General features: G+C 44.8%; 2 protein-coding genes across 10 annotated transcripts in view; one reads left to right on the forward strand and one right to left on the reverse strand.

Annotated features, from left to right (window-relative positions):
* PUM2 (pumilio RNA binding family member 2) overlaps positions 1-2,247 on the reverse strand; it is a 64,883-nt gene extending 62,636 nt beyond the window's left edge. For 3 of the 7 annotated variants that reach the window (XM_085218092.1, XM_085218090.1, XM_085218086.1), the window contains exon 1: positions 1,993-2,247. The gene's annotated coding sequence lies outside the window, so the exon portion shown is untranslated. Of the gene's footprint in view, positions 1-1,800; positions 1,887-1,992 lie in introns of those variants that run through there. The other 4 variants (XM_085218094.1, XM_085218093.1, XM_085218091.1 and 1 more) reach the window with 2 other exon arrangements.
* A 50-nt stretch (positions 2,248-2,297) lies between these two features.
* On the forward strand, positions 2,298-25,348 carry LOC100542678 (b(0,+)-type amino acid transporter 1-like). 3 transcript variants are annotated; one of them, XM_085218095.1, is made up of 11 exons: positions 2,298-2,432; positions 6,906-7,015; positions 11,993-12,100; positions 12,755-12,858; positions 14,305-14,465; positions 15,393-16,159; positions 17,568-17,701; positions 20,311-20,440; positions 22,025-22,149; positions 22,561-22,648; positions 23,538-25,348. In XM_085218095.1, the coding sequence occupies exons 6-11, from the start codon at positions 15,416-15,418 to the stop codon at positions 23,769-23,771; spliced, it is 1,455 nt and encodes a 484-aa protein (XP_085074221.1). In that variant the 5' UTR covers positions 2,298-2,432; positions 6,906-7,015; positions 11,993-12,100; positions 12,755-12,858; positions 14,305-14,465; positions 15,393-15,415; the 3' UTR covers positions 23,772-25,348. The 3 variants fall into 3 exon arrangements, with proteins under 3 accessions (XP_085074221.1, XP_031408474.2, XP_031408475.2); XM_031552615.2 differs by lacking the exons at positions 2,298-2,432; positions 6,906-7,015; positions 11,993-12,100; positions 12,755-12,858; positions 14,305-14,465 and having other exon boundaries at positions 14,536-16,159; XM_031552614.2 differs by lacking the exons at positions 2,298-2,432; positions 6,906-7,015; positions 11,993-12,100; ... (1 more) ...; positions 14,305-14,465; positions 22,561-22,648 and having other exon boundaries at positions 14,528-16,159; positions 23,538-23,702.
* Positions 25,349-26,076: the final 728 nt, after the last annotated feature.

Here is a 26,076-nt window from a genome sequence, read left to right on the forward strand (position 1 = left end):
GGATCTCCAACCACATTTACCAAAGAGAAGAGAAAGCAGCAGCTTGATTAATTTTTCACATACCTATACATATGATACATGCAATGAGAAGCATTTATAAAGCTTTAAGAAGAAAATCCAGTGCTCATTTCACAGGAAGGCTCAACCTAGAAAGAACACGAGAGAATTTAGGGTTCTCTTCAGTGCAATGGGCAGTGCAGAGTTGTGTCCTTCCACGATCAAAAAAGGCATGAAGACATACAGGCAGGTATTTAAACCATCTCCTGGGTCATCTGCCTCTGTGTACAACAACTTGCTCTAATCACACTGGAGATTTATAAACCGCTGTACAAAGAATGGAAATCGTCAAGGAGAAAGCTTTTACGAAACTCTCTATTGCAGATGTGTCTGTGTGCAGTCATTGTGCAAATCATTTCAGCGAGCAAAAAACAAGTCTAAGAGCAAAGTAGAAAATGCTTTCACAAATCCCATCCAGTCCGCTGTACTCAACAAGGAGACGTCCTGCTCATACGCTCACCTCAAACACCTGTCCTAAGGAACTCCCCCGAGAGCAAACTGCGAGGCAAACACGTGCAGCATTTCATGTGCACCACAATCCTACATAACATTTAATACACGCTGCCACAGTCAGAGAGAACTTCTCATTGCAACACAGGCAAGTCCAACTTTTTCAGTCAACAGCCTTGTGTGGTGGCAACCACGACATCAGATATGGTTACAGTGACCTCAGCTCTGTGTCAACACCCCAAACGTTGGAGAAAAACATTAAGTAGCAAAATGATACTACGGAAATTAATTAAAAAGGTGATTTCCAATTAATGCTGGGGGGGAAAAAAAAAAAACCCTATTCAAATCCTATATACTTCCCTAGGTGCAACATCCACAAATTAAACTGCAGCACTATCAGCACTATCAAGCAGTTTCTCACATGCATTTGCCTTCTAACCACTCTGCTGGGCCAAATTCCAGATTCTGAACTCTCTGCACATTTGGGAGAGCTGTCAGCTGATTCAGTGCCGTTCCTACACACACAACCCGAAGCACACCGCCGAATTCTCATCTCCCTTTTGCTCCACGCCTCCTTCTCCCACCAACAGAACGCATCCGCGCTCGCACGGCCACGAACTGAGCTGCGGGTCACAGGGAGATAGAAAATAATTCTGTTTCTCGGCACAACCACATGTGTCGGCAACGCTTCGGGCCCAGAGACGACCGATCGTACCGAAACGGCACGTTTTATCTACGAAAACGGGGACGCGAGGCGGTAAATACGCACGAAACGCGTCGGTATCCCACACAACCGAAGCGCAGAGCCGGGAGGCAACAAAGAAAAGAGAAACTAAAAGAGATCTCCGGGCGCTTTGTTCGCGCGCCGCACGTAAAACCACAACGATAAGGCGGCCAGGAAAAGTTTCACTCCTTCCGCAACGGCTCACACAGCGCTCCGGGATCGGCGGACAAAGCCCGGCACCGTCCGTCAGAACGCGGCGCCGCGGGGGGCGGGCAGGAGCGCAGCAAGGCGCAGAGCCGCCCCGGGCGAGCAGCACAACGCCGCTCAGCGCAACGCCGCGCAGCCCCGCACGACGGCGGCCGCCCGCCCCGACTTCTGTTACCGCCGCCGGTTTCGAAGCACGATTACAGCCCGAGCCCTCGCGGCGCGGAAGCGGCGGCAGCCCTCTCATCCCGCCCTCCGCACAGCCGCGCTCATCACAAAGCCCCGAGCCGCCGGCGCTCCCTCGCCCCGAACAAAGCCCCCGCCCCGCCGCCCCTCCCGCCGCCGCCGCCGCCGCCCGCTCCCACCTCGGCGCCGCGAGCACACAAAGGCGGCCAGCCCGCCGCGCAGGCCCCGCGCCGCCCCGCCACAACATGGCCCCCTCCCGCCCTCTCTCCCCTCCCTCGCCGCAGACAAAAGGGGGCTGGAAGAAAGAAGGGGGGCGGCCCGCCCGCTCCGCCCGCCCGCGGCCTACCCCGCGCGGCCCCGCCGCTACTCACGGGCTGGCTGGCGGCGCCGCTCGCCGCGACGGAGCCGGAGCGGGCCCTGGGACGCCGCCGCCCGCCCGCCGCCCCCTGCTCCTCTCGGCGCCTCTCCTTCCGGCCTCCCCTCCCCCCCCCTCGGCCGCGAGGGGCTCACAACAACATGGCGGGAGGGCGCGCGCGGAGGGAGAGGGAGAGCGAGAGCGCGGCAAAGCTCCCCCCGCCGCCACCGCCGCCGCTCGCCCCTGCCGCCGCCACAGCGCATGCGCGCCCCGCGCCGGGAGGAGGCGGGGAGGCGGCTCCCGGCCCCTTCCGCCGCGCACCGCGCATGCACGGCCCGCCGGCGTTCCTCCTCCCCTCGGAGCGGCCCTTGCCGCTCTGCCCTCGGGCTGTGGGGCGGCTTTTCTCGGGATGTTTTCGACGTTATCGGCTTCCCAAAGGGAAGGCCGCGGAGCGGGGTAAGGCGCGTTGTTCAGACAGTAAACAGTAAACGCGTGGCCGGAGTTACTAATTGGCTGATGTGCCTGTGTATGATGGCTGTGAGAGGATTTAGTTCTTTCCTTCCCTGAGAACATGAAATACGCGATCTCAGATACATCATTACATTCCAGTCAGTAAGCACTGCTAGAACCACAGAATGGCAGGGTTGCAAGGGAACTCTGGGGTTTATGCACTCCAGCCCCCCACTACTGCAGCTGTAGGGTTTGTTGGCCACGCTGAATTCCAGCCCGTTATTACCAGCCAGCATTTCCCTCCTAGGATACAGAGCCCAGCCTGTCTATGTCACTTCAAAATGCAGATTCCACAAGGAAATACGCTGTCTGCCTCCTCAGCATGTTCGCTAAGCCTGGCTGGCTGTAGGGCACTTGGGAAGCCATCCTTAGATCACGCCTTAGGGTGGGACCCCATTATCGGCCCCAGCAGGCTGCACAGCACTGCTGCCCCAGCTCCTGCACACAGCAGGCCTGTCCACCAGCCCAGGGCTCATGGGACAGGACAGCAGCACATCTGTGAGGAGCAGGGACTTTGTGGTGGCCTGCTGGGGAGCAAAGGTCTGCCCTCCAATAGCCTCCTTAAAGGAATCCTGAAGGAAAAACTTGCTGTTGGGAACATAAAAGTTCCCATTTCCTGATAAATGTTTTCCTAAGAAATGAAAATGATTTCTTCAGCTTAACGCTAAGCAGCCGGACGCCTGGCTAATCTCCGTGATCCCGTGTCCTGTCCCACTGCCACCTTTGTCTGAAGGGCTGCAAAGCCACTTCCTCTGCTCACCAGAGGAGAGAAGGCCTCTGAGTCGGCCTCTGAGTTGGTCTCCGAGTCACAGCCTGTGCTGCAAGCAGGGGCTGTTCTTGCTCTCCCAGGCAGCTGCAACAGCTGGTCTGTATTATACCAACTCAGACCCTTCTGGAGGCCTGGTTTATTCTGGGTAATTCTGATCAGCAGCAAAGCGCGTGTATGAAGCATTCAGTGTTCAGGAGGAATTTGACATGTATATGATAAGCTTTAAGGACTTCTGCATCAGTCTGCTCCTCACTACTGGAAAACCCTGTTTAAGTGCAAATGGTTCAGCATTTGATCTGAGAAATATGATTGCTTTGTTATTTTCTTAATAATTTTTCTAGAGAGTAAATTCCATAACCACACACATCACAGTTTAATAGTATCACTGAAGTTCTGGCTCACATTAAGAAAGTTCAAGAATAGTCTTTCTCTTTTCCTCTGAGTGGAAAATTTAAAATTACTTAATGCTTGACATACTTTAAGTTAGTATTGCTCCATTACAAAATGCTTTTCTTATCTACTTCTTTTTTGTTAAGGAGATATTAACAGCTGACTGGGCTCTGCTCACACTCCAGATGTTTCTGATAAACTCCACCAATAGTCTGGCTGTGTTTTTTTTTGTTTTGTTTTGTTTTGTTTTGTTTTGTTTCTTTCCTGTGAATGAGCATCCTCAATGCCATCCAAATATATGGCCCACAGTTTAAAAAAGTAGCCAAAGATATGGAAAATGAGGGTGCTGCTGCCTTCCTCCAGAGTCTTGCTGTGCAACCTTGGGCAAGTTCCCTAATCAAGGAGCTGCAGTCCTAACTATCCCACTCAACTGGTGTTTAATCCTACTGGTGCCTACATTTTCCAAAACCACAGACATCAGGACCCAAAGCTCTCCGTGTGAACAAAATTTCTCTTGGTGTGCCAGGAGTGCACGTCCTCCAGTGTCTCTGACGTATCATCCTGTTAGACCTAGCAGGGCGGCAAATAATTAACCTGACTTAATTAAATCAGAGGCATTTCTCCATGGAAATTAAACAAATTGATATGGTAGACCTTCTCAAAGCATCTCTAGAAAAGATGCGGGTCCCTATGGAAAGTTGTGCTCTTTTAAACCAATGTGAACCCCCCTACATCTTGAGGACTGGGGGGCACCTAGATTTGATTTCTTCACTCAAGACCTGCAGGTCTGATTTTCTTACAGTCATGAAAATCAGCCACAGCCACAGCTTTGTCTGTCCTCTGCTGCAGGAAAGAACTCAAGGACCTGTCTCAGACCTGCTTGCAGTCTGATCACCATCCTACTGCCCGTGAGGAGCAGTTGTAAAAGGGTGAGCTTTGCTCAGCCTCTGAAGTAAGAGCCACAGTTCACTACCTACCACCTTCAGGCTGCACAGCACTGCAGATCCAAATTGATTAGAGCTATCTGTCCACATTCCAGAGCAGGGCCCTGGAGTGGCAGGACATCCCCCATCTCCACAAGAAGTGCTGACTCAGATGAATGCTTTGTGCGTTCACAGGAGCAGGTCCTGTTTTGATGAAGTTAGTAATTATCCCACACGCTGCATAGTACATCTGGAACTCATGCACAGTTCTGGATTCCACTTTGTCAACAGACATACCTTAATTAATTAAAAAAAAAAAAACCTGAGATACCACCTGCACAAGATTCATTGCTAAATGCATGGCTGTGGGAATCCATTGGTATTTCATGTTTTAGACCAGCAGTGGCTGTGATATTTAGGAGTGTGTACTGAGATAAGAGCTGTAGCCCAGTGCCCCAGCATCCCCTTCGGCCAGCCTCTCCCTGGGGCCTCACGCATTACTTACACGTTGTAGATTTTGCACAGAGGGACTTTCCCACCCACACATCCTTTTTCCTCACCTTTGCTTTACAAACACAGACTTTCCATGGCCATTCACTGCACTAACTCAGAGCTGCTTTTGCCTACGCAGCCTGTTCATTAATGCAGCTCCTGCTGCAGCATCTCCTTGCAGTGATACTGCCTGAAGCTTCATAGGCTACTCCTGCCTCAAACCTCCTGATACAGAGACATTTGACCCAACGTATGTGCTTGATTTTAATGTTGAAATGCACACATCTTTGAGCTATTTTCCATGAACGTAATGGGAAGAACTCTTCTGAGTTACTTTAGCATCCTTCAAATTCTCCATGTAAGCACAAAAACTGGCACAAAAAAGGCTTTCCTTCAGTGTGATTCCTCTAAACCATTTGACAGCAGCCGTGCTATCAGTTTTCTGAAAGCCCATTCTGCTGTGCTGCTCAGAATGGTTCCATTTGTTTCCCTCGCTGGTGCAACTATTAGTTTCTTCAAGGAAGGCCATCTTGGATTACTTATTTATTTGTTTTTTGTACTAGCTTTCAACTGGCATGGCACAGTAGGCCAGTACAAACGAGAATGCTTCATGTTAGAACCAACAGAAATGCTCAGCTGAATTATGATAATTTTTGCTGCTAGTCACAATTTTGGACTTTCTCACTGCTATCCTGTTGTTTCAAAATGTAGGAAGGCTGACTTGCCGTTGTATTAGATGATTAGGTACAGTTGGATTAGATGACCTTAGAGGTCTTTTCTAACCTTAGTGATTCCATGGTTCTATGATTCTATGGCCATTGCTTCTGAAAACATTTCCAGTCTTCCAAAAAGCTTTTCTTCCAGAGGTTTAAAGGAAATGCACAAAAGGAGGTGCTGGTGAATTGAATGCACAACCCTGCAGCACGTCTCTGTGAACTTGTCACGAGAAAGAAGTATATCTCGTGGAAGTGCTTTGCCAAGTCTGTGCTAACACTGCCCAGAAGTCAGATGAACGCTGGTTTCACCAGTAAGACAGCTTTTGTCCCTGAGTCATTCACCTCCTCCTAATTGGCTGGGGTATAAACAAGGCTCATAAACATACCTCAGAGTTGCAACAACCAGAGACAGCCATTGTAACAGGAGTGACTAATGACATCACTATATGTACATAAATGGGAATAGCTGTGGAGTGGCAAAGTCAGAGATAATGCCAGCTGTTTTTTAGTTCCACATTCATCTCATCCTCAGCAGAGTGGCTGTCGGCCCTTATCTTAAGAAAAAAGCTTTCTTGTCTCAACAGAAGTATGTTTTTCTTTCCTTTGGAGAAATAAGTTCCAGAAACTCTACATGCTAAGTGAAGATTGTGGCTCTTAAAACCAAGGATCGCCTATTGTATTCAGTACAAAGAATGAAGCCACAGAGATAAGCATTACATTGATTCTCACTCATTTCATATATTACACTGTAATGAGTAAACACTCTTATTTCTAATAGAAGATAAAGAAGTTCAAAGAACTGTCCCGAGCAATGAAGTAATCACATGAGCACTTGAAAAAAAAAGGCAGTAGTAGTAATTTGTTTTATGCAAGTAGGTGAAGAAGATAGTTCATTCACCAATATCCAAACAAAGGATGGGGCAAGAATGCATTCTTTTTTCTCCTAAGCGAAACCATTATAGGAATCCTCAGAGCAGATCTGGAAATTGTAATTAGGTTGCACAAAGTTTCACTAGTTTAAATGATCTAGAATCTGCATCCTAACAAGTTAGGAGCCGTAGTACCAAGCATAGACTAGAACAAATATCTGCAGCAGTACTTTGTGCTTCTATCACTTCTCTCTTCTCAGGTTCATCAGTGCCCCTGCACCTATTGCTAACTGCAATACCAATACCTGCAGCAGGTTCTTCTGATAAGGACCGAAAGAAGCAGCTCTGCACTAAGTGGAACTTACTTAAGGTAACATGTGGAGAACATGTTCTGTTCTCATCTTTGCTCTTGTGTTGTGATTTCTAGTCTATAGATTCTTCTTCTTACAGTGTAAAGAGGGCTGACCACAAGCAGCTCAGTGTGTCTGTATGACTGAACACATCATTTGAATACCAAAATGCAGCACTGGTGTATCATTTCAGAGCTGATAAAGGCCACTCTTCTGGCTTGCTGTTTTGCTGTGAAGACATATCCATTGGTACATCAAGAAAACAAAATATATTCTATGTCAAACATGCCTTCAGAGCAACAAGGCACAGCACAGTGAATATTCAGTGCCAGAAAGAGACTCAAGAAGGACAGTATTTGCTTGCTTCCTGAGCATAAACAAAATGGTTGAGTGCTGTAACACTGAAAAATAGGTGTCAAAGCTATGTATGTATTGTATCAAGTGTTGCATAAATAGTGCTCATGCATATGTGGGCTTATCTTTAACTACATCTGCAGGTTTTACAGACTTTTAAAGTACCTCTGCTGTTTCAAATGTGTTCCTCTTCCTAGGCAGTTAATTAAACACAGAGCAAAACAAAACAAAACAAAAAAAAGCCACTGAGATTAAATAATGTATTTTCTGACATTGAAAATGCTGTTTTGGAATCAGCTCTTCCCCTCTTGCAGTACAGGACCCCTGCTTTCAGCTAATCTCCTATCTGGGCCCAACAGCCGCTGCTGAATCCCCACCCCCAGCACACGGGTGGGAACCCAAAGGGTGAGCGTGTGTCTGTAGCAGAAGGAAAAGGCAGGGTGAGAAGAGCAGCTCTTTGTTTTTCTGTGAATGTGGGGAGAAGCCACTCGGCTATGCCTTTGCTGTTCTGTAACACTGGGGGCAAAGAGCTTTGCAAGTGGGAAGCAGAGATTAGTTGTTCAAAGTGGTGTCATTAATTCCCTTTCCCCTGGCACAGGAAAAATAGGTACCAGCCCACACACCCCAGAGCCTGAGCCTTGCTGTGCCTACTGGCTTCAGCTGGCTCCAGACAGGAATCCAGTTCGGCTGGAAAACTTCTTCCTTCCCTCCCAATACATCCTATTTATGGACTGCAAAACAGGAAGTTTGTATGCACCAATAAAAGTACCTATCCACTCATTTTGGCTATGGGGTAAAAACAGGGAGAAAGCATCTATAGATTTGTCAAATATCATCTAAGAGAGCCGTATTACCTCAGAGACATTATCTTATGTATATAAGATATATATATATAATCATATATGATATATATTATATATCTTGGACATTATTGTTATGTCATGAATTTGTCAGCTGACTGCATCACCAACAATGGCAATTAGGAAGCTGTTATCTGGGACCAGAACGAATCCTGCAAGCCTTTAAGCACAGTCCTTTTCTTCATACAATCTCAAAATACCAAATGGAATTATAAGTTGGTAGGATTCTTTTCCCCTCTCCCACACATGCTTCCCCTGTAAGGCCCAAGAAAAGATGTGTAATTCATTTCATCCTTTTATTCCTATCTATTTATAACTTTAACCGAAGCTACAGATGGGAGCAATTACACTATCAACACATCACTATCTTCCCAAGATCTTTAGTTTTTCTATTGGTAAAGCTGTACAAGATAAAACATTAACTGCAAAATATGTTTGTTACAATTTCATAAAGTATCAGCCAGAGATATATAGCACAGCATTATCACCTATGTGATTTTTCCAGGCAAACGTGTGCTGTTTTGTTTTTTTTTTTTTCTCTTGACATTTGGCAGAGTGAAAGTGAGGTTATAATTAAATAGGCTGTTAAAATTAAATCCTTATCTTGGCTCTTGGAGAAGGTAGGCAGTAACAGACATGGAGACAGGATAAGCCCCCCTTGATCCTGCCTAAGCTTATCCTAGGAAGTCACCTCCTCGGTGCCCAGCTACAGCCTGGAGCCCCTGGCACACCCATGCCCACCCCACGCATGAAATGTTCTGGGCACGTGGGGACAAAGTCTGCCCTTGTGCCATGCCTGGCTCTGTGGACACCCCACTCTGTGCTGGGGAAGTGCAGTGTGGACCTGCCCCACATGTTGATGGCAGAAAGTGTGATGCAGGGATAAGCCTATCCAGCCCCACCCTGCTCTTACAGCGTGACCAAAAGAAGGTAAACAGGCAGGGAGGCAGCCCACAGCATTTCCACGAGCTGCTGCAAGCCACGTTACCCTACTTTTCTTCCTGGCTGTGTTTCTCTGGGTGTCTTTCCAGATGGGCAAGCAGCTCTTCAGCCACTTGGGCTGTTGGGAGGAAGATGCCTCCCCTGGCTGCAGCTGACCAGGAGGAGCAGGCACAAAGTGCAGGGGTTGCACTAAGTGCTGGAATGGTCTTTATATGGGTGTAAAGCACAGGGCTGTAATTCATTTAACAGGCTGCACTTCAACCAGTCCTCTGGTCTGTTTTCTAACAGCCAGTATAACCTGGAATGTCTCTTGTGATACAGGGTTGGTTTTGGGGAAGTCTTTAAGACTTTGGGTTATATACACATGGTCACTATGTTGCCTTTGAAGCTAAGAGAAACTGGCATGATTTGGACCAGCAACATTATGATATTTTTAATAAGAATGGTGGAGATGACACTGTTTTATTACAGAGTGGTCCTAACACAGTGAATATAAAGTTATAGATTAAACTACAAGGCGAGTGTTGTAAAAGTTTGTTTTAGAAATAACAAACCATTTAGTATTAGGGAAAGTGCAACCTATTCATAAATGTAGGAATGCATTTTTGCCCGTAGAGGTGATGGAGTCACCGTCCCTGGAGGTGTTCTGGAAATGTAGATACAGCACTGAGGGACGTGGTCAGTGGGCAGTATTGCTGGTAGGGGGATGGCTGGACTAGGTGATTCTTCAAAATAGACTTCATGTAGGAGAAGTTAATCTGCAGTTAAAGGTAATAAATAATAATAAAAAAAAAGAATTTCAAAATTTAAAAGGAATTCTTCAGAGTACAAAGAGATGCAAAGAGATTATAAAGGCAAATGCAAAGGTGTTCTAAGGTGTGAAAAAGAAAACAGGACAGGTTTGGAATACTCAGTGTATATATGTGTATAGGTAGATAAAATCAGGAAATGTGGATGTGAACAGGTGAAAGAAAATGCAGCAACGGCACAGTATTGGTACAGTAACTGCAGTGCCAATCTTGGAGCCAGCATCAGTCTAAAGCTGTTGTTTTTTTTCGATTTGTTTTGTTGAAGTCAGTATTCCCCCAGGTTGGGGAATGAACACTTACACACGTACTCTCCTGCTGCAGTCTGTGCATCTCTTGGGATCTTCTGTGGTTGTATTGCTTTCCAGTGTATGCAGCATCTATCGGCAAAAACATATTCTTTATTTGCCTGTTTAACTTCAGAATGCTACTCTAATCATATTACAAGCAGAATTCTCCTTTCTAATTTTATTATAAACCTTCTTAATTAAATTGTCTATTTTTATTTGATATTTATAAAATAAACTTTAAGTAACTAGTCCTGACCTTTGCACGCAGCAGTGGGACCAGTACTGATGCAAGTGGTTATTTTCTTTTCATGTGTGAGCCTTGCTTTGCGTTGCTCCATTAATATTTTCTATGAGTTCTTTTACTTAAGTGTCCTTCCATGCAACATGGAGGGGTTGGACTGTTACTGCCCAATGTACAGCTCCATAGGGCAGCACAGAACATACAGTACAACACTAACAGCTTCCTCCTGAACGCAATAAGACAACGAAACAAAATATCCAGTATCTGATTGGCAGAATGTGCGACACTTCATCATGCAAAACAAAACCCAGTATTTCAGTTCAGCAGTTGCAGAAGCAGAATGTGCTGAGGTCTTACCAAGCGACAGCGGCAGCCTGAAGCTCATCATTCAGCCCCTGCGTGAGTGCAGGTCAGCTCTGGTAGCTGGAAGCCAGCAGTGGTGCTGGCTGGGCTCCTGGAATGCGAGTGCCTGGAGCCCAGCTCCACAGGGAACCCCCTGCCCAGGCAAACACCTCTGAGTGAGTCAACTTTTCCTCCCATTTTCACATAGCGCACATGTGACATGTTTTCTCTCTGCCCCATTTTTTCTTATGGGCTCAAAACCTGTTTCAGAGCTCCAGTTTCCTAGCGTTTGTTGCCTCCCTCCTTTCAACAGATATCTCTGCTTATATCACAAGTACAGGTGGTGTTGAGGCACTGGCACAGGTTGCCCAGAGAGGTGGCAGATGCCCTGCCCTGGAGAAACTTGAGGTCAGGCTGGATGGGGCTCTGAGCACCTGGTGGAGCTGTAGGTGCCCCTGTTCAATTGCAGGGCAATTGGACTAGATGGTCTTTAAAGATCCCTTCTAACTCAAATGATTCTTTGATTCTGTACCAAAATCTGCCTGCAAACACAGCTCAAAGCCTACATTTTGGAGGAGAGGGCATTCTTGGATTTATGGCTTCCCACATTCTCAAGTGGAGAAGGCGATGAAACCCACATCTGAATGAGTTCTGAATGAGTTCTCTATCCTGGATGAGTTCTCTGTTAGCTCATCTCAAACAACTTGATTTTTTTGTTGTTTTCTAAAAATAGAAAATCGTGATCTTTGTACGTTTTGTAGGTATAAAGAAATGCCTGCCTCAGAAGAAAGCTGCCTCAGAAGAAAGCTGCAGACTTTGGCCACAGATTGTAGGTTGTTTTTACTTCCAGTTCTGAGACTTGTAACTCTTTCCAAAGTACAGTATAGAGAGAAGATGAACCTATAACTGTGTTCCAAATGCAGCTCCTGGGGCCTGAAATTAAACACTGCAAAATATTTGTGCACGTTTTTTCTGCTTCTTACTAACTGACATCGGCTTTTATGTTGAATTATTTTTCTGTAGTCCTTGTTGCTGTTGCTGGGATAAAAGCAGCCCTAGTGACATAAAGGACAATTTTCATTCATGAGTTCAACATGCTTTCAGTTTATGTTACATTAATGCTTAAGAACTAATACTTGTTGCATATTTCCTTTTTTATCAGTAATGCAAGATATCAATTCCTGAAGTAGAGCAAGCCAGAATTCACTGGACAAAGCTGCTTTATTGCTTAGAGACCAGTAGATGGCAACCAGCCACTGCAATGTCAAAGGTACGTGACTAGTGAGAGTTGCTTTGGTAGCAGACCTATACATGGCAGCTTGAATAACAAAGTTTTGCTATTCCCTGGAAGGGGAAAGCAGTACTTTATTTTTACTCCTGCTCATACACATTTTTTGAAGTGGAGCAATGAGATACGTTTTTACATATCCAATCTTGACAAATGCTTTGATAATGGTGCCAATCCACTTGACTAAAGTATCTGTGGCTGCCTACTCACCACTGTGATACCGGTCAAAAAAAGAATGAAGTCAATGGAAAAAAAACCCAGAGAAGTCAGACCATCGTAGTTTCAACAGGAGTAGCCTCAGGTTCTTATCTTATTAATTAGAGTCATTATTACCTTGGGTAGGAGATAGAACTGAGTGATAATGATCAGAGGAATAGAAATAGACTCCCTTTAGGAACTGACTGAGGCTTTGACCCATCAGTTAATTAATCTTTGCTATCTGAGTGGTCTTACAGAAATTTTTTAGACGTGATCAAGTTTGAACAAATTCTGGTTTTACAGTATTAGATTAGAAGTTCTTTATTTCCTAGAATCATTGACTGGCTTGGGTTGGCAGGGACCTCAAAGACTGTCTAGTTCTATTTCTAGGAGCCAAAACCATAAAGGTTTGAAAAGATCCTCTCAACTCCTCCACAGAGCCTTACATTTACACTTGAGGAAAGAAACTTCTTCATTACTGTGAAATAGTTACTGAAATACTTCTGTGACCTGACCAGGATGCTCAACTATCTGCAGTTACAGTAAGTTTTCTTTTAGTATTGATTTAGCTGTATTCTATGAATACATTTTCAAATATGATTGGTATACATAATATATGTATGATTGCGCACAGAAATAGTCTATGTAGTCTACAGTGCAGAGAAAAAACCTCAGATCCTTAGACCTCTAAAGGATTCCAGTGTTGCCTAATTGTAAAACAATTATGCTACAGATAGTTAAACCAGTTAACACGACAAGCACTGTCACTTAGTAGCATCCAAAATGTTCTGCATTACTGGGATGCCTGCTTTCGACTTTTCAAGCACTCTACAAACCATTAACTCAAAATGAATTAATTTGCACCCTTGCAGTACAAGGAGCATGTGTTTATTCTTAGAACTCACACCTTTACTAGGGAGACTTAAAAAAACTTCTTTGATACAGACAAAATAACCTTTCATTTTTGTGAAAGTTATGCTTTGATCAGCTGTGAATGTTTACAAATGACTTTGAGAATCGAGCTGGGATCCATTTCCTAGGGAATACTAGTGAGGTGGTACAGCAGACAAGTGGGAAACACCTTATCTATGGTATGCCTGGAAATGCCTCAAACACTTGCAAGATAAGATCATCACCATGACAATAGGTGAGCGGCTCAAGGATGTGGTGAGGGAGATAGGATGGCCTTGCTCTGGCCCAAACTCCCTGTTCAGTGATAATCCACACCTGTGGATGTGCTGCTTGAACCCGCACATCTAGCAGGCATAAAAGGTGCTCAGGAGCAGCTCAGGTGGGACTTCTGGATGAACACTTTCAGACCAAGGACCCTCTCTGGATGGAGCAGTGCTGCAACCCGACCGGTGATCTCTAGTTCTGTCTGTCTCTCTCTCTCTTTATCCTTCTCTTAAAGTTGCTAAGTAACACAAAGCTTATTTCGATTTCCTATAGTGTCACGTAGGTTAGCAGAACAGCTTAGACATAATTGTAAGAGTGCCGATACTCGTAATTGTATTACAGGAATTCTCATTAAAATTGATGACTGTCTTTGGACCTTGAACGTCATTTCACCTTAATCTAACCGGGGGGATTTGCAAGTCTGGTCGTTGCTCTCTCTCTTAATGGCTGGAACATAGCAGTTAGTGTCAGGAATGACTCCCTGCATACCTTACCAAAAGGAAAAGCTTTTCTAATGATCTCCTTCGTCTGGTAATAAGATTTATACTTTTAAATAAGATCTCTTTTTTATCCATCTTCGAAGAAACTAAAACTTGATGTTAAAATCTGTTCTGCTTTATTTGCTTTAACATGAGAAGTTGAACAACTGTTTACCTTCTTATGGGTTCTAAGAATTTTGCTAAGAGCTCAAAACTTATCCATAGAAAAGCTAAGAAGATAATTTAAAATAATAAAAAACAAAACAGAGAAAGAGAAGAAATTCTTAGACAAGAATATTTGTTTATATTTGTGCTTTTTTTTTTTTTTTTTAGCTCAAATGGTTCAGGAGGACAGATTGTTTTAAAGAATCAAGGTCTGCCGTGTCTAGGAAGTCCTGAGGAAGGTCCCAACCCTGTTTTCTGGTATTCATCACAGCAGAAGGCTGACAGAGACCACCAGGGACTGTAAGTCCCCTCCTTCACAGTTGCAGTTGGTAAAGTTTACTTTATCTTGAAAGAAATCTGTACAGACATCCCCTTCTTCTCAGTACTTCACACGTATCACAGATCACAAAATGCACCCTCATGCATTGTAACAATCTTCTGATTCCCTGCAGAGGCCTCCCCAAATCCTGAAATTTTGTTAGATCAGTAGGAGGTAGAGGCATTGGCAAAAGCGTGTGCCTCTGCATTTCTCCTCAGTGTGTGCATTTCAGTGTATACGACAAGCAGTGACAACATCCTCTGAACACTGTGATCTGCTATGAATCTGCATACCTCATACACACTGACAAAAAAGGCCCATAAGAATGTGTTGCCTCTTCTTCTCTTCTCCTCCTGTGCTTCCTAAAATTTGAAAAAGCCAGAATTTCCCCCCACTGCTCCACAAGAAAGTAGAGCCTGGGCTGTTTTTAGTAGAATGCTTCTTTGTCTTTGGTGAAGGAACTGGAAATATTCCTTGTTGAGCAGGGCTGGCTGACAGGCTGGTTTGATCACTTTATAGTGGGGAGAGAAAATATAATTCAGCACTGAAGCAGGTGCTTGATCTTTGACTTTAAGCCAAAGAATAAAGTACAGATTTGCATGGAGATTTTCCTTATCTTAAGTCTGCTTCAGATGCCATTAGAGGTGTAATTCAAAGATGTGACCAGAGGCACAGTCTGGTAAGATGCTGCATGACTCAGGTAGTGCTAAGCACAATCCATTGCCATTATTGTAATGAGAGTGAAAGATAATCAAACTTGGCAGGATCTGAACAATTATAAATTAGCAAGATAAGACAGGGAATGGAAAAATGCAAAACAGGGGAGGAGCGTGTCCATTTCTTAACAGTGTGACTCTTCTAATTATTAACTTAACCTTCAAGACCTTAGGTGGTTCTTATTCAAATGACTCAGTCTTATTCCATATTGCCTCTGAAGAAACATCTCCTAACAGGTCCACAATGAGGAGAAGGCAAACAACAGATTCGCTTCATTCATCCACAGATCCGAGTGAAGGAAGGGAGAAATTAAGGCTGAAACAAGAGGTCGGCCTGATTAGCGGAGTGTCATTAATTGCTGGCACCATGATAGGCTCGGGAATCTTTATGTCCCCTGAGTGGGTGCTGCATCACATGGGGAGCCCCGCCAGCAGCCTGCTCATGTGGGCAGCATGTGGTCTGCTGGCCATGTTCGGAGCCCTGTCTTACGCTGAGCTTGGAACCGTGATCAGAGAGTCTGGAGGCGAATATATTTACATCTTGAGGATTTTTGGTTCCTTTCCTGCTTTTCTTTTCGCCTACACTTCTGTCATCCTGGTGAGACCAGCTGGGTTGGCAGCTGTCTGTCTGAGCTTTGCCGAATACGCCGTCGCGCCGTTCTACCCAGGATGCTCATCCCCACAGGTTGTCATCAAATGTACAGCTGCTGCCTGCATCCTGGTCCTAACCATCATCAACTGCCTCAACGTGAGGCTGGCGATGTCTGTTATGAATGTTTTTACAGCTGCCAAACTCTTGGCTTTGCTGGTGATTGTGGTGGGCGGATTGGTGCTGCTTGCCAAGGGGCAGACTCAGAGCTTTCAGAACGCTTTTCAAGGCACAAACGCAGGTATTGGGACGATCGGAGTGGCATTTTATCAGGGGCTCTGGTCCTACGATGGCTGGAACAACCTGAACTACGTAACTGAGGAACTGAAGAACCCTGAGGTGAGTGAGCTGCGTTGCATGTGCCCAGTGGTTATGCAAATTTGCTGCGATGGGTAACCGAGGGATAGGGCATCAAGGAAAAACTGCTGTTTTGATGTTGCTGTTGCAGTGGGGCAGGACACCTATGGATGTGTCTGGAAACGTGACAGGACAAACAAAAATGAGGCTTAAAGGAAAAGTGCAGCCTACCCAGAAGAAAGCGCTACCAGACCTCAGTGGCTGGAGAAAGAGCTTCTAGGTGGTTGAGTGCTGAAGTTTCCTCAGAGTTCAGAGCATCTCACCCTAGATACCCAGATTTATGCAGAAAAGTGCTGCAGCCACCCTACTGCTAAAGGTTTCTCAATGCCACATATTTCTCAAAAGATCTAATCTGTAATGCGTGCTTCAGAAAAACACTTGACACTCCTCATTGCATGGAGGGGAAGTTCAGAGCAGGCCAAGCCTCACTGATAAGGGAATCTAAGCCTCTGAACAACGCTTGTCTTTAATAATCTATTTTCTAGGCGTTGTTTGGTCCATGCTGTAGGCACTGAAGTAACTCACTTGCATCTCACATCAGCCCTCCCTGTGCCGTACAGATCACAGATGGGACACCACAGCACCGTCAAGCTGTGTGAGCACAGCATGGATAGCTTGCACTTTCTGCCAGTGCAGTGTGCAAGATTTTACAGTTTAAATGGAAATGCACAGTTGAATATTAATCTAAATGGAAGCAAAGATCCTAGAATCACGTGGCACTCTCTCCCACAGGACTGTGTGTACTGATTTTCAGACCTGGTCAGGGTGGAGGTAACAACATAAGGAATTGACATATCTTGTCCTACAGTAAGAGTGGGGAATACAAAAATGAATATCTCATGTTTTTTAATATAAAATGGCACTGAGATGACTACTAGGTGCTCTTTTCTCGTGCTTTTAATTGCACGAAGCAATGGTTGCTGATTTTGATGCGCCTTAAAGTAGTCTGTGGGGTTCACAGGTAGTATTCTGTCTTAAGAAAAAAAATAATTCCTTCCTGGAGCAGGTTTCCCTTGTGCTGTTATATAGGATGCAGCACACAGTGGTATTTCACCCATTTCAATCGGATGTTCATGCAGAAATGAGCACATCAGGAGCCATACCCAGCAAATAAACCAATATGAAAATAATCAGCAAGTGTGCAACAGACTTCTTGGGCATCTACGAAGCAAAATTTTTTGAGTATGATTTGTTTTATTTTGAGGAACAGCTTTTGAAATGTACAGCCTAATAGTATGGGAGACTGGTGTAAAAACTTCCTTATGAATCTGGGTATAAGTCTGGGAAAAGTATTGTGAGCAAATGTGTTTCAGTTCAATGTGGGCAGTAACAAAGACAAAACAAAAGCGTAAACATGCTGCATCTAACACTCTTGTCATCCCTTTCCCAGGTGACCCTTCCCAGAGCTGTGATAATTGCTATTCCTTTGGTTACATGCCTGTATTTGCTGGTAAACATCAGCTACTTTGCGGCCATGGCTCCATCTGAGCTGCTGACTTCAGGAGCGGTGGCTGTCACTTGGGGGTGAGCTCTGCCTGTGGTAACAAAGCCCATGTAGTCTAGAAAGCACAGGTTCTCCCCTGAATATTGGGAGATTTAGATGCTGTTCTCACATAAGCCCAGTACAGATATATATCCATACCCGGAGTGGAATTTGTCCCATGTTTTGCAGAGAAGTGGAGAGGACAGCGTGCTGCCCCACAAATGCAGTAGCAGTGATTTGGGGGTGAGACAAAAGTGCATTGGTTCAGTTTCCCCATCTGCTTACAAACTATTTGCACCTTCCATCAGCCTGAGCTGTTCCACAGAATCAGTTTGGTGTATTGAACACCAAGGATTTTAGGATAGGAAAGAAAGGACCTTCGTGAGAAATATAGGCAGCAGTGACTTTGAACCAGGTGCTCTTGCACTAGAACACCCAACTTCAGCCTAAATATTTCTAAGACACAGAAACCATGATCTTCCCAATGAGTTATCTGGCAGAAACCATGACATTATATCCAGAGATTATGTTGCTGCTCATTCTCTCCCTAAAAAGTCAGCTACTGTGTGCATTTCACAGCACCTTCATTTTGAAGATCTAAATGAGCTCTTTCTAGATATGTTCTCTAACAGCATTTCATGTAATTACAAACAAAGGCTTTTAAAGGTCTGATGCTTTGTTTGAAGAGGTTACAAAGCCTCACTAAACTGCAGCCTCATGAACTTTCTCTGCACTTCCTTTCTCACCACTCCCAATTAACAACTAATCTGTGAGCTCCCTCCTTTTTGACATATCTCCTTTTCCTTCCTGATTCACCTTTTCACCCCAAAATCACAACTAAGGAGAAGCACTGAACTAGCAACCAGGAAGCTCAGCAGCACCCCGAAGCCCTGAGGACAGGTGGACGGCCGTGAGCTGAGGAGGCTGTGATTCCTGTGGTTGGTGACAGGAAGTACAGCCATTCCGGCCATGAAGGAGGAAAAGGAGAGGCATAAAGAAGCCAGAGGAGGACACATCGCACTTAAGTGCATTTATTCCTCTATAAGCATCATAGAATCCTTAGAGTTGGAAGGAACTTTTAAAGGCCATCTAGTCCAACTCCTCTGCAATTAACAGGGACATTGACAGCTAGAACAGGTTGCTCAGAGGCTGTTCTAGTCTGACCCTGAACATCTCCAAGGATGGGTTATCAACCACATCTCTGGGCAACCTGTTCCAGTGCCTCATCACCCTCACTGTAAAAGATTTTTTCCTCATGTACAACATAAATCTACCTTTTTTAAGCTTGAAACCATTTTCCCTAGTCCTATGACTACAGACCCTGCTAACGAGTCTGCCCCCTTCTTCCTTGTAGCTGGCCTTTAGATAATGAAGGACTGCTATCAGGTGGCTTCAGAGACTTTTCCAGGTTGAACAGCCCTAACTCTCTCAGCCTCTTCTCATAAGAGAGATGTTCCATCCCTCAGATCACTGTGGCCCTCCTCTGGACGCGCTCCAACAGGTCTATGTCTTTTGAGTACTGAGGACTCCACATCTGGATGCAGTACTCCAGGAGAGACCTCACCAGTGCAGAGTAGAGGGGCAGGATCCCCATTGATGCAGCCCAGAATACATTTGGCTTTCTGTGCTGTGAGGGCACATTGCTGGCTCATGTCCAGCTTCCTATCCACTGTACCCCCAGGTCTTTTTCAGCAGGACTGCTCTCAATCCTTTCATTCCCCAGTTTGTATTGGTAGTGGAGGTTGCCTCGACCCCGGTGCAAGACTTTGCACTTGGATTTGTTCAATCTCCTGAGCTCACTTTTGGGGTGAAAAGATGAATCAGGAAGGAAAAGAAGATGTGTCAAAAAGGAGGGAGCTCACAAATTAGGTGTTAATTGGGAGTAGTGAGAAAGGAAGTGCAGAGAAAGCTCATGAAGCAGTTTAGTGAGGCTTTGTAACTTGTTCAAACAAAGAAGATTGCTAGGGAGAAACACTGCTGACTTGAGGCAATGGAGTCTTGCAATCATAGGAGGTGCTCAGATTCCATCATTTCGAGAAAAATTCTGAGTGTGTCAAATACCTTAATAACCCAAATCCTGAAGGCCTGTAACCTGGATAGTAAACTTCTAAACTATATTTGTAAACTGTTAGCTATAAACTTGTAAACTGTGAAGTTACTGCAGCATGGGAACAACTGCCATAATTTTGGGAAGCCCAGCTGTTAATTTTTGAATATTTGGGATAAGTGATACTGAAAAGGAGTACGTATGGCTTAGTGCCACATAAATCTAATGGTGATAACAGTCTTTGTGTATGTTCCATTTTTATACTGTTGGCTGTAAATGCAGTATCTGCTGGCATCATGCAACATAAATGCACATAAAACAGTGAGTTTTGTGTGTTTTAACAGCTTTGTCCACCATTGCAGTGTGGACAGACTTAGGTGGAAATATACCAGGCAGGAAGAAAAACTTGCTTGTTCTGGACAAGACAAAATTCCTAGCAACTAAATATTATAGGAGTGAGGAGAAGGCTTTCAATCAGTAGAAAAGCTTGGAAAAAAACCGTTCCATGAGAATAAAAGAGTAAAGAGATCTGTTGGGTTCTAGGATGAATATTCAGTACACTCGCGAGCTGGATGTTGTGCTATAAATTCTTTCCCACCTCAGGAACAAAGTCCTGGCGAACTGGGCATGGCTCATCTCCCTGTCAGTGGCACTGTCTACGTTTGGTTCATCCAACGGCACGTTCTTTAGTGGAAGCCGCGTGTGCTACATCGCTGCAAGGGAAGGTCATATGGTAAGGAATCAAAAAGGAGGTCTGGTTTGCTTTGAGCAACTTTATATTCTTCACAGCAATTGCAAGGTGACACTAATGCTCGAGACTTCTCTAGATTAGTTTAATTAGTCTTGTTAGTTGGGGCTGAATCCATTGGCCTAACAGTGGCCAGGCTGCCACAGCCCCACGGCCCAGGTCCAGCTGAAAGTGAGGTACGTTCCCAGTAGGTGCACACATACACAAACACGTGTATACAACATATAGGGTGCACATATACACACGTCTGGATGCTTCTGCTACATCTGGAAGTTGGCTCCACTTTCGATGCTCCAGCTGCACTGCATTCAACCTCCTCTGCTTTGAGATGTGTTGTGTTCCTCATGGAGCTTGCTGCTGCTTTGCTTTTTCCTCCCCACACCATCCAGCATTTCTACTCAGGGGCAAAGTATACCACTCTGCATCAGCTCCGCTCCTTTGGCACTGGAGGGAATATTTTACGTATAGAAATGACCAGGTTGGTGGAGGTGACTGAATTGGTGTCTTTCCTTAGTGGTGACGCTCTCTGGAATTGTTCAGTTAGGAGAAGAGGAGGCTCAGGGGAGACCTTATGGCTCTCCATAACTCCCTGAAAGGAGGCTGTGGTGAGGTGGGGTTCGGTCTCTCCTGCCAAGTAACAGCTATAGGACAAGATGGACTGGCCTCAAATTATACCAGCAAAGGTTCAGGTTGGGTATTAGGAAACATTTATTCTCAGAAGGAGTGGTGATGCATTGGTACAGGCTGCCCAGGGAGGTGGGGGAGTCTCTGTCCCTGGAGGCGTTCAAGAAACACATAGATGTGTTTAGGGACATGGTTTTGTGGGTCATACTGGGTGCTGGGTGGGCAGTTGGACTGGATGATCTTAGTAGTTTTTTCTAACCTTAAGTATTCTATGATTCTATGACAGCATCTGTTGCATTGTGGAAAGCTCTGTGCTGAGCAGTTCACAGTCTGAATTCCACCATATTGGACTTAAGAGCTGACCTCTTGCTCAGTCTTTTTCTCAGACTGAGCCCTAGCAGAACAACTTGCACGATAATAAAAGTAAAATAAGAATAAAAATTGAAAAAAATCAACAAGCTTTCTATTAAACATTCCCAATGAACCGAGAAGTAAAGAAGCCTATCATTCTCTCCGTGTTCTGGAGCCAATCTTCCTTTGCATTGGTTGCAAGTTGGAAATAGTCATCCGGTTTTCCAGTTGGACCAGAAAAGGTCTCAGAGCAGTGTGACAGAGGGCAGGAGAGTGGGACTGAAGGCCAGGCTGGTTTTCTGGTGACGGTCAGGAAAGCTCTGATTTGACTCAGTCTTCATCTGTCACACTGGTAGCTTGAAGACCTCATCATGTCTGCCTAAACCCAGCAAATTTGTTGTGAAATCAAAATGTCCTTGCTGGGAGGATTCATGTTTACATTCCTCATAGCTGAATAGCTTTTATGTTATAGTGCTTATTTGATGAGTAGGAGTGGATGTGGCTGCAAGCAGAACTGCCCCCAGCGGCTGAGGGGATGAGCAATAATCCCCACATCAACAACATGACAACACAGGGTTCTGCTTTGGCTTGCAGCCTGACATCTTGTCCATGGCCCACGTGCGGTGCCTCACGCCTTCTCCTGCGCTGCTGTTCACATCTGCAATGTCTTTAATAATGATAATCTCAGGAAACTTCACCAGCATTGTGACCTATTTCAGGTAAGCGTGGCTTTTCTCTTTGCATCCCCTGCAGTGCTGGGTGTTGATGTTCGGTGAAAGTATTTTCTTTTAATACTCTTTTGAACATGACTTACTGCTTCCTGACTGATGCTGAGGAGGGAGGAGGAGAGAACTTAAGAACTTAAAAACCAGGATCTCTGCAACGCATGAACGCTTCTGAATGAATACTTAACTGGATATGATTCATCCTCCTATTGAAATGAATCTGTCTTATTCAGATCATTCTGAGGTTTTCATTATTTGTGCTGGAAAAAAAAAATGAATGCAAGAACTACTAAATTTATATAAATATTATCCTTTTTAATTGAAGATATGTGTACTTGGGACATGCAAAGAGGGACTGACATTGTTGGCTGATCTCACCCAAATTTACTGTGTTTTTTTTTCCAGTTTTATAGCATGGCTTTTCTATGGCATGACTATTTCTGGTCTCCTATATTTAAAAATCAAGAAACCAGACCTGCCAAGATCTTACAAGGTGAAGTAATAACATAGAACCCCCTAGCCCTTTTCCTTGATCATCCAAATGAATAAGATAGCATTCTTAGGAATGAGAAAGCACTGGGGTTTATTGCTTACAGATTTTGCGTGATTTTCCTTTTTTAATTGCATATTCTATCCCATAATGTGCACTGGCACAGGCTGCCTGGGGAAGCGATAGAGTCACCATCCCTGGAGATATTCAAGAAAAGGGTCGATGTGGTACTGAGGGACATGGTTAGAGGGCATTGGTGGTGGTGGGCTAATGGTTGGACTAGATGGCCCAGGTCTGAGAGCCTTCCCTCAGAGAAAAAAAACTGGCCAGAATGGCCCCAGTCCTCTGTCATGGCCAGGGGAGAGGTTTGCTCCCCATTAATAAGCTCAGTGGAAAAAAATCAGGAGTTATCTGCTTTTTCTCCTGATGCCATGAGTGAGCTGAGATTTACTCTTGGGTTTCATGGTGTTCCTCCAGGCAGCAGGTGATTCTATAATTCTATTTAACAGTCTCTGAGGTTCCTTGTCCACCTATCTCTGAACACATGAAGAAACCTTTTGGCTCAAGGGTGCTAAGACTCAATTTGGGCGCATTGATGTGGGTTTTGTCTATAGCTCAGATTTTGGATGCAAAGTAATCTGGAGAGCAAGGGCAGATCTGGCACTAAAACAGCTGTCCACATCTTCAGGTCTTGGAGGGCAGGGAAGACCAGGGGTTATGGCATGTGGTGTAGATCTTGAAGGGCTGTTCAGCCTTAGAGGAGGAGTGATCTGGGAAACAGGAAGCCTGGATTAACTGTGATTTCTGGATAATATATCAGGCTGCGGCAGGAGTTCATCTAAAAAGCTTTCTCCACAAGATTCAGGGCTGTTTTTACGTTCTGCTTTCACAGGTCCCGATTGTCATCCCCATAATTGTGCTGATGGCAGCCGTGTACCTGGTGTTAGCTCCAATCATCGATCAACCCCAGATTGAGATTCTCTACATAGCCCTGTTTGTTTTTAGCGGAATTGTCCTTTACTTCCCCCTGGTTCGCTTCAAGTGCCACCCCCGCTTCTTACAGAGGGTCACTTTGCATCTCCAGCTGTTCCTGGAAGTTGCTCCGACCTCTAGCGATGTGAACTGAGTTAACATCCTCCTGGTATATGGCTGCTCCTGCCTCACTTATTGCAACATTTTGGTTTTCAAGGTTCAGAAAATAGTCTTCTGTAAGGGAGAATGAATAGAATTAAAGTGTCACCAAAAGGTTTCAGCTGGGAGGGACTGGACCCATGACTTCTCACAATTCCTTAAAATTTGGGGCATTTGTTTTTCTTATTTTCAGCTTTGACTCAGAAGATTTCCTACAGATCCCAAAGAAATGCGTGTTTTTCAGCTGTCCACCCTGAGCAGATCTAAATTTTAGCTCTCATATTTCAAGCCATAATGCAATAGAAGACTGACAGTGAAGTATTAATCCCACAGTAGGCTGTGACCTTAAGCCATTCTTGGCAATGCCCTTTACTATTTCCACCTAGCTCTGCCCACTGTGACCATGGTGCTTCTCCAGTAAATAAAACATAGGCACACATGCTCACAGCAAAACAACCCTGCCTGCTCAGGTATCCTCTCTGGGAGTGTGGCTTTCCCTTGTTCCTTCCAACCTCAGGTGCACAGTCACAAAGTCCTTTTGCCATCTCAGAACATACTTGCACCACATTTCAGCCTAAATCACCCTACAGGTGCCATAGAAAGACCTCTGACATGAGATGGGAAGTGCTCAAAACACTATTCTGGTTCCCTCTATTAGTTGAGGATATAGGCTAAAAAGGTCCGAGTGTTTGTTCCCTAAATTGTCTTGTTGTCTCTCAAAATACCAAATATTATTGAGGTCACCTTTCTGTCAGTGTTTGTTCTGCAGATCTGTACTTAACACTCCATTCCTGGAAGAGGGTCACTTGATCCTCCAGCTATCTCAGAGCGGTGTATCTGATTGCAATCTTACTCTGCAATGCCACTCCTCCTCCCAAGTGGTGACACAGCAGCTGCACAGATGCAGGAATAGTCTTTTTGTCCAAGCATAGGCACAATGATAACTGGCAGTTAACATCTTTTTGGAAATCATTTCTGTTTCTTTGTTTTTTTTTTAATGCTTTCTTGAGAATCTACGGTCTACATCCAAAAAAGTAGGAATTTTAAGGATTAGTTAAAGGTTAGATATATACAAGATACATGGGTTTGGCCAGTTATCATTGCATACTTCAGTAAAATTAGGGTTGTCTCGTCTGCACGGAGCTCTTGTGGGAGAGGAGTGATTGCCACTGTTGTATATTGTAGATGCGTAGTATCCTGCAGGTGATGAACAGATCAAAGGATGGATTGGGTGGCTTCCTCAAGGTCACTTAGGAAATGTGAATGTTTCTCCCAAGGTCCAGTCAAACATCATTTCGCCCATCCTTTCTCTCTGTGCAAATACTGAAGAACAGATTCAGCACTTTGGATAGGTGGCCTTTATATATTACTGGATTGTGTATGGATGTAGGGAAGCTGAGAAGCTGCAGGTATCATATTTTGCACCAAGTTCATTTTCTGTAGATATTACTGTAATAAGATTTTATTTATGTTGCCTAGCGTTTACAAGCACGGGTGCTTATAGTGCCAAAACAAGATGCTGAAAGCTCACAAACAGCAAGATGATTACAATAAAGTGGACATTGAAATGAAGTGAGTTGATGTGGTTGGTTCTGTTTTTCACCCCAGAAAAATAATTCCATAGAATTCCTACTGCACGAACATAAACAACCAACATCAGGCTCATCACTCCTTGGATGGGAGGTTTCAATATAGGTGTGGGTGGTTATGCGTACGTACGTACGCTCATTTTACAAAATGTTTGCTTATTTATTTCAATCCCAGCACATGCAAATCAGAATTTCTTTTTCCTTCGTTGGATATTTACAATAGAAGTGTCAGAAAGAGGCAGCGCATCCCTACTGTTCAGTAGTACAGCCTGAGACAAACGAGATGCCAGGCACAACCCTACGGCTTCATTTGTGTGTACGCTGTGAGATCATGGTGGTCTGCCCAGGAGCTCCAGGTCGCTGGGACCTGTGCTTAGCCCTTTCCTTCCTGGGTTCTGAGGAAAACAAGAGTGTCAGCATTGCCCTCTGTTTCCTTCTGGATTGAAGTTCTGCTGTTTGGCATGCCAGCCACCCTCTAACCCACTGCCATCCACAGATTTGCTAAGAGCACATTCTGTCACATCAGTCAGGCTCAACTCTTGCAGCGCTCATTGCCAGCTGCTGGCCAGATGTCAAGCTAGCCTTAGCTTGCAACATAGCTACACGCTTCTGAGAGCTTCAGCGGGCTCAGTGACAGGCGATGGCAAGCCCTGATTTTGTACAATTGATGCTAGTATTGACATTGGACGGGCTGTGATAAGTCTACTCGTT

The sequence above is a fragment of the Meleagris gallopavo genome, chromosome 2 (assembly GCF_905368555.1).
Source record: "Meleagris gallopavo chromosome 2, MGAL_WU_HG_1.1, whole genome shotgun sequence".
Classification (NCBI taxonomy): Eukaryota; Metazoa; Chordata; class Aves; order Galliformes; family Phasianidae; genus Meleagris; species Meleagris gallopavo.